The following is an 8,213-nucleotide window of genomic DNA, read 5'->3' as shown; positions in this document are numbered from 1 at the left end:
GACACCTCCACTCCTTAGCACCCCATGTTTTCATTTTAAGAACATTTTCCTAAAAGCTCACAATTTGGAGACTCGCAATTTGAGAGGGGATTAAAAAAAAAAACAAAAAAAAAAAAGGAGGTTTTTTTTTTTCACTCGCTGTGAAGTACCGCGTGGAAATAAAATGGTTGCTGCGTGCAGGAGCTCGCTTTGTAAATGCCTTTTGTAAACGCCTGGTGTCGTTCCTGAACTGTCTTTGAAATGTCTTTATTTTTTTGGCCTTAAGGTTCATGTGTTGTGTTTTCTCGCGTGTGTGTGACAAGGAAGATCTTAAAAAGGAGGTTTTTTTTTTTCACTCGCTGTGAAGTACCGCGTGGAAATAAAATGGTTGCTGCGTGCAGGAGCTCGCTTTGTAAATGCCTTTTGTAAACGCCTGGTGTCGTTCCTGAACTGTCTTTGAAATGTCTTTATTTTTTTGGCCTTAAGGTTCATGTGTTGTGTTTTCTCGCGTGTGTGTGACAAGGAAGATCTTCCTATGTGTATTGGGACTACATGGAATATGTAGCCGAAAGTCTTTCCGAATTTACAAGTAAAATATCCATATTAAAATTTTCAGACGTGGATGCCTAAAATTAGTTCCTCACTGCAAGTCCTTGGCTGGCTCCTGACATCTGCATTTTCCTGGAAGTCCAAACTAGATCTGGTTTGGATCTCTTAATGCGGAGGTTTGGATCCTAGTGGCTCCCAAATATGTAAATATCTGTCTTGAATTGTTCCTATCCATTTATAGTGAAGATATAAATTACCAAATAAGTAGAAGCGGCCTTAATCCATAAAGCAGTATTTTATACCTACTGTGAGCATATTGCAAAGCATAAAGATGGATTTTCACGATGCAGAGTTTACCTGTAAGGAAACTACTTCTTACAGTGTTCTAGCTGGCTGATAATGTGCTAACTTCTCCTCTCCTAATTGTTACAGATACTTACTGATCTTTTTCTTTTCTTTTTTTTTGTTTTTCTCCTTTCCAAATGCTGCTAACCTAGGGAGCTGTTAGTGAGGTAAGGCCTGAATCAGTTTCAGCAAGTTTTGTCTTTGACACGTGTACTGGCCATGTATTAGAGCTTTTGCTTTTATGCCATACTTAGGGAAGGGGCTTGGACCAGTTGGCCTACAAAGGTCCCTTCCAGCCTCAGCCATGCTGCGATCCTGTGAATCCCAAACTCTTGGTTTGCTTCCAGCTCTAGAAGTAAAATAGTTTTTCTTCACCCATAATAGTGATGCATTGTGGTAAACAGTGTAGAGACTTGGTTTAAATTAAAAACTCTAAATGTCTAATCTGACAGTGGGACGGGAGGAGGAGGCAATCGTGATTGCTAAATCAAGTATGCAACAGAGTAGGTAACCAAGATGGATTAGGAAATTTCTCCTCACTTTTTTTTCCAAGTTTATACCTATCAATCAGACCTTTTTTGGAGACAGTGACCTGGACATTCTCAAAATTTTGAAGTAATGAGCCTTCAGTTAAATGTATGCCATTTCCATGGTGTTGCCACTAAAGCCATAGTGCATTCCTTATGCCATGGCCACAGCGCATGCAAGGACAGATGAGCATCGAATCTGATGCTGCTGTGAGACTTACTATGGTTATCTAAAAATACCAGATGTTCATTAGTCAATAGCCTGTGCTTACTCTTTAAGACAGAACAGTACTCTATTTTTAAGCAACCTTCTTATCGCTCCCCTACCATGCCACCCTTTCTGTTGTTCTGTATTTCGTGTATCTTCAGGTATGTCACCTTTTAACGTTTCTGGGTAATTTTTAAGTAGTGGCCATGCTGTTACCCATTTAAATGATACTCTTTCTTCATCGTTACTGCCTTGCATCCCCCCAGTTTCTCTTCCTATTGAAAAGAAAGAGCGAGAGTAGTTCATATTCCAGAAATCTGCTGAGTTTTTTTGGTTGGTTGGGTTTTTTTCAAATACATCAAGGCAAAATTACAGTCAGTGCAGAGAGCCATCAAAATCTGCATTGGATGTCTCTACTTATGTAGGCAATCTGGCATGTGGCAGGAAAAACAATTGGTTTTGCACTTTTGATGCTCTTCACGTCTTTTGAAACTTAATTGGTTTTATTTTTGTTAATCAAGGGTATTACAAGTTTAAAATTCTGTTCTCTTTCTAATCTTAGTTTTAAATACTGGGTTTTAAAGGACTTTAGCACGTACAAAATAAAAGTTCTCTAGTATTAGAAGGATATGCCACTGGTGAGTTTAATTCACAAATTACTTACATTTGGGAGTACTGTTAGAAATTATTTGAGAATTCGCCTACTTTTGCTTGATAATTATATTTAAATACTGCTCATGTTTTGGTTTTGTCTTTTTCTTTTTTTAAGGCATCTCGAGTGATGGTAGCATCACGTAACTATGCAGACTTTGCAAATGAGGCTACGTTTGAAATTAAGGTAAAGCAGCCAAACACTTTATACTGATGTTCTGTGTAAGTGCTTGTTGTAGATCTTGACGTGATAGACCTACCCCATTACCTTTTCAGTTAGAAAAATACTGTTTGAATTTCCAGAACCAAACCCCTCACTGTCTGGCCTGATTTCTAAATGCGGCTGGAAGTACTGTGCTGGCAGTGTGTAGTGAAGTTACCTGTTTCTTAAGAATGTGAAGTTGTGATTCTTTGCAGCTGTGATACTGTGATGCAACTGTGAGAATGGAGTCACAAAGGAGCTAAAGAACCTTTTCTGTTCTGAGGGGAAAAGTATTAATGTTTTCTTAATGCTTTTAAAACAAATAGTTGGTGTTTGCTGCCTGCCTTTCTTTTCATCTCCCTTTTGTTTATGGAGTCGTGGGGGCTGTATCCCAGATGTGCAGCTGATTGAGGTCCATATGAACGTTGGAGGGAAAAATATGGCATTGTTTTTAATGCTTGACTTCGTGCTGCTCAAAAAATGTGCGTTATATTCTGTCAGCTTAAAAAAAAGCGATGCTTCCATTGGCAGTAGCTTTTGTGCTGGCTTTTCATTCGGAAATTGAGAAAAGAAACTCTGAAAGGAATTATTTTGTTTTCCTTTTACCCACTCCCTGTTTGTCCATGCCTGTAAAGTATTAAAACTGTTTCACAGGCAGAAGGGAGGGAAAATACGTTTATACAAAAAGCCTTTTCTGAGTAGATACGAGGTTTGGTCCTGTGTTGATTACAAGACCCCAAAGTTTCTGTTGTTATGTGAACTCTGAAGCAGAGCTGTCTTGAGAGCAGTGTGCATGTGTGTTATATCAGATTCATCAAGGTGCCAGTGGATTTGCTCTGCAGAGACTTTGCATTAATGTAAACTGCTTTTAATCGTATAGCAGTATTTTGGCCATTTAATCTGCACTGATAGAGTAAATTTTTGGTCTGTTCCACTGAACGTGACTGATTGGTGTGGGTTTTTTTTTTCTGTATGGATACCTAAAAGCAGCCCTCAGTTTGGGGAGGAAGCTGTCCTGTACACACAGAGGTTTGACTGGCAGGGTGGCTGCTGCAGCAGTGGTTTATTGATTGTTAGAAGGTGATAGTAGAGGTGGTAGAGGAGCTGAAGTCCAGTCTTAGGGACCAGATCTTATAAACTGTTTCACAAAGGAAACTCTCCATCTTTCTTGTCTCTTCACTAAGCCCTGTAGTTCTTACCAAGTATTTGTTTATTTCCCTGAATTTGGAAACCGTGCACAAACTTAACAGTTATTTTGACCTACAAATTTAGGTTTGCTGCCTATTTTTAAAAAATATATTAAAATATATTAAAATTAATTGATATTCAGAAATAGGATGAATTACTTTAAAGAAATGACTACTTGTTCAACTTTGCAGAAATGTGACCTCCATCGCCTGGAAGAAGGCCCCAGTACCACAGCAGTGATGACTCGAGAGGAGGGGCTCCATTACTACAAGACAATGCAGACCATACGACGCATGGAGCTAAAGTCAGACCAGCTGTACAAACAGAAGATTATTCGTGGCTTCTGCCACTTATATGATGGTCAGGTAAGAATTTTTTTTTTGTCCAGGAGGTTTTATAATCCCTGTCTTACCTCACTGGGATTTGAATAGAGTGGAAAATAAATCTAGAACTGAGTATCTATGTAATTTCATTCATTATTTCTTTAAAAACAATGTCTTAGCACACAAGGGAATCCCTGAGGAGTTGGGCCAGCAATAGGAAGAGAGAGAAGGCAAGGTGCAGCTGAAGATCAGCTGAATGTGAGGAACAAGCAACTGCAGCATATTAAATTCAACACATTTAGAGGCCCGCATCCTCCTCCTCCTCCTCAAGCTTCATTGATGCTTTTTGTTCCAGTGTCTCATATCACGTGCCCACTAAAATGCAACAGGCGGAAGAAGGAACTTCATGAACTTAGTGAAACTTTCCTGTCTGTCCATTCCCCCCTGGCATTTCTTAATTGCAGTTTAACTGCTTCATTTGGGAGATTGTTGTAGACAAAGTCTGTGGATTTTTGCAGCTTTTGGTTCTCCTCCTGTCTGCTTTTGTTAGTTGAAGTCCAGTTGGAATTTAGAGCCTGAGGCTGTTGTAGCCCCAGGCGGGCCACCCCTTGGGATTTAAGGCAGTCTCCTGTATCTGTGCTCTTCCTGTTTTCTGCTGGTATTTGATGTATGGGGGAATCGCAGGTAGCCCTTGCCACACTGTTGACTGTGGAAGTTGTGTGCTTTTCTTCATTGCTAAACTTACTTTTCCTTTTTAACAGGAGGCTTGCTGTGTAGGGCTTGAAGTTGCCATAAAGCCTACAGACCACGTGATAACAGCTTACAGAGTTCATGGCTTTACCTATGCACGAGGAGTGCCTGTTCGAGAAATTCTCGCTGAACTTACAGGTTTGCACTAAGTAAAATGAGGATCCACATGCTGCTGTGCTTGTGTCAGCATTTTTTATCCCAATTCAAAATTATGTTGATGCACAAAGTATACTGGGGCTTCTGAAGAAGCAGTTTAGTGACAGAGCAGAATAAATCGATTTTATAGTTTTATGATGCAGCCGCTTTTTACTATAAAACATAAGTTATAAGGAATATTTAAGTGCTGGTGCTTCTAAAACACAAATTCAGAAAATTTTTCTTGATACTGTATGCTGCATTTGTTGCGCTGCAGCAGCTTATTTAAATGGAACTTGCGGGCGGCAGACACTTACTCTCAATAGGACAGGATGTTACCCTCCCTAGGAGACAGATGTGGGTTTTCAGAATTAGGCTGCTGAAGTCTTAGGAAGACTGGTAAACACAGCCTGTAATGCTAAACTGAATGGTTTGGGAAAATTTGACAGTAACAAGAACATTAATTGATAATCTACACAGATCTAAGATTTTTGCAGAAACGAGAGATGGTTACTCACAGTAGGGTCGTAGGTGGAGCAGGGAAGAGAGGATCAGCCTCCTGAACTCTTAATGATCGGTGAATGGATACCAGAAGTGGAAAATGAACAAGGAATTTGAAGACCTTTATGAATCATTGGTATAACAGAGACTTGATCTGAGAATTTGCACGCTTGAAATATTAATACAGGAAAGCACATTTTGGAGGTAAATAGGTATGGTTTTGAATATTAAGAATGTAAGTGTGTGTTAAGGATGCATATTAATGTGCACGAAAGCCCAGAATCTAGTGGATGATCGACTTGCTAAGTGTCACTGGGTACTAGTGAGAGAGAAAGTAAATGAGGGGATTGTCATGACTGAAGTCTACTATTGGCCCTGAAACTACAAATATCAGTGGCAGTGTGGGGGATTTTTCCTTTATTTTTTTTCGGGGCACACATTGTCTTCTATAGCATTATGCTTGGGTTTAGTGGGTTTTAATTGGGAAGGAGCAGCCGCAGTTGGACTGTTGTTCCAAGAAATGATGCTTGGGACAGGTTTCTGGAGAGGAGTGCTACTAGACCTGATCCTTGCAAAGATTTTGACTGAAAATGCCAAACTGAAAGACAGCCCGAGTTACAATGACCATGAAATGACAGGATTAAAAAGTCTTTGAAGGAGCAGGAAGCAGAGTCACCCAAAATAAGACTAGTAGATAAGATCCTACAGGAAACTAACTATAGAAAAGGACTTTTCAGGAGAATTGACGATTCCCTGAAAAATGGGTTTGTGGACATGGATGCAGATTGTTATAAGAAAAGTAGAAAGCATAGCAAAAAGTGACATTGGTCAATCAGGAGCTTGTAGCTAAAATACAAGAAAGGATTGTACAAGTGGAGGGAGATTACTGAAGTTTAATTACACTTAAGGAAAATAGTTTTGTGTTTAAAATTAGACAATCCTTTTTTGTTTGTTTGTTTTGTTTTGTACCTAGCTGGCAGAGTCTGTAAAAGCTCACATGAAACCAATTCATAAACATATGAATGGTACAAGAAAGACCAATAATAAAAATGATCCGCTGTTAAGTAAGAAAGAGAAGTACAAATTCCAGAAAGAGATCCAGCTTTCAGCTTCTAAAATAAACACCAAGGCTAAGGCAAAAAAACCAACTGAACAAGCTGTGCTTATTAGAGAGAGATTGAAACCTTTGTGGTTAGTAACAAGACAGAGTAGGAAATGGAGTGGGCTGATGAGAGATTCTGTGTTCTTAGATCAGCTCATTTAAATAAAAGGTTTGTTGTAATGGACCATCAGATCTCTTCAAACTACAGCTTGAGTAAAATTGGGCTAGGTGACTTTTTGATGTTTATCCTGGTTTGGGGAGTTGTTGGTGGTGTTTTCCTCTTTTTTTTTTTTTTTTTTTCTTTCTCTTTTTTGTATGTTTTTTAAATATCCTATCTGTAATTTTTACTTCTGGTTATTGTCACAGGGAAGACAGGTGTAGATTATTGCAACTAATTTGGGACAGTGTTCGTATCTTTCTTGCAGAAGCCAAATGTCATAAGGACTGTATATATTTCTTCTTACAAATTACATATATGAGAAATATAGACCATGTTGGCTATTTAAAAAAAAAAAAACAAACCCAAAACCCCCACATATTTATCAGAAAATGCTTTTGTATAGCAGGACACTGAAACTTCTTGGTTGGTTTTCAGATTTCTTCTTAATCTCATTCTGCATTTCCCAAATTACATTTTCATTACCATTCTCTTTCCCCCCTTCTCTTTCTTGTTCTGTGATATATTTAAGGGTGAACTCTTTGAGGAGAGGCCATTATATCTTAACTCCACATAGATCCAATGACAACAACATGGTCTTAGTATTATTACCTTCAGGCGTTTAGTTGGATGTTCCCATTTGCATAGTATTTTTCCTCCGAAAAAATAAATTGCTTGTTATTCGTGTTTCAGGTCGAAAAGGAGGATGTGTGAAGGGAAAAGGAGGATCAATGCATATGTATACCAAAAACTTGTATGGTGGCAATGGTATTGTTGGAGCTCAGGTATATGCATGACTTCTACCTTAAAGCACGAGCTGAATTGGGCTTGTGTCCTGTGCCAGTGTTTCCTCTCGGTTTTGTGGTGTGAGCTTGTACACAGATACCATTGCTCTGTGGCTATTAAATCTGTTATGTCTTTATTCTGGTTTGCTCACCATTTTGTAAACTGTAGCAAAAGTGAATCAAATTGAGAATATAGTTTATATATTTTGGCTGTAATACAGATTGGAACAAATGGAAGTGGGTTGTTAACAACTTGCTTTTTGAGCAGATCTCTTAACAGTGTAAATGTCTCTTTACAGTTCACAAGCTGCCTGTCTCCGGCTCCTTTAAACGTTATTCTAAAATGTTGGTTTGTCCTCTACTCTGTGATAGGTTCCTCTTGGAGCTGGGATTGCACTGGCCTGTAAATACTTCGGTAAAAATGAAATCTGTTTGACGTTATATGGGGACGGTGCAGCCAATCAGGTAAAGGAGCTTTGTCTGACGCGGCTCTGTGGGGAGCAGTGTGACTGTGGGTAATCAATTTCCCTTCTCTGAACCGGGAGCTCTGCCTTTCCAGTGAGTGGTGGGAGAGCGCCTTGCACCCTGCCAGTTAGCACCTGTGACCCAGGCAATGTCTGGCTTGGAACTTGTGCTGAGATTTGCGTGTTGGGCTTTCATGCCACAAGGGCGCTTTGTTAAAGGAGTCCACTGCAGTTTTCTGTAGGGCTGCTGCTGGGAAGTGCTGTTCACTCAGACCAACTTCACATAGGGGGCTGGGCACCTTGCAATGTTTGGACACTGGCCCATCTCGTTTGTGTTGTCTTAGGCA

The 8,213-nt window shown here is 39.5% G+C and overlaps 1 protein-coding gene across 2 annotated transcripts in view; it reads left to right on the top strand.

Moving 5' to 3' along the window:
- Positions 1-588: 588 nt before the first annotated feature.
- Positions 589-8,213, top strand: part of PDHA1 (pyruvate dehydrogenase E1 subunit alpha 1) — an 11,646-nt gene continuing 4,021 nt past the window's right edge. The window contains exons 1-7 of one of the 2 annotated variants that reach the window (XM_035888571.1): positions 589-731; positions 1,026-1,040; positions 2,378-2,446; positions 3,841-4,014; positions 4,734-4,860; positions 7,311-7,402; positions 7,775-7,867. In XM_035888571.1, the coding sequence (XP_035744464.1) occupies positions 2,390-2,446; positions 3,841-4,014; positions 4,734-4,860; positions 7,311-7,402; positions 7,775-7,867 (543 nt within the window). In that variant the 5' untranslated portion in view covers positions 589-731; positions 1,026-1,040; positions 2,378-2,389. The remainder of the gene's footprint in view (positions 732-1,025; positions 1,041-2,377; positions 2,447-3,840; positions 4,015-4,733; positions 4,861-7,310; positions 7,403-7,774; positions 7,868-8,213) is intronic. The other variant, XM_035888572.1, reaches the window with a different exon arrangement.

Source organism: Egretta garzetta, unplaced genomic scaffold (assembly GCF_000687185.1).
Source record: "Egretta garzetta isolate BGI_Z169 unplaced genomic scaffold, ASM68718v1 scaffold111, whole genome shotgun sequence".
In the NCBI taxonomy this organism is placed as follows: Eukaryota; Metazoa; Chordata; class Aves; order Pelecaniformes; family Ardeidae; genus Egretta; species Egretta garzetta.
This window is presented reverse-complemented; position numbering and strand designations above follow the sequence as displayed.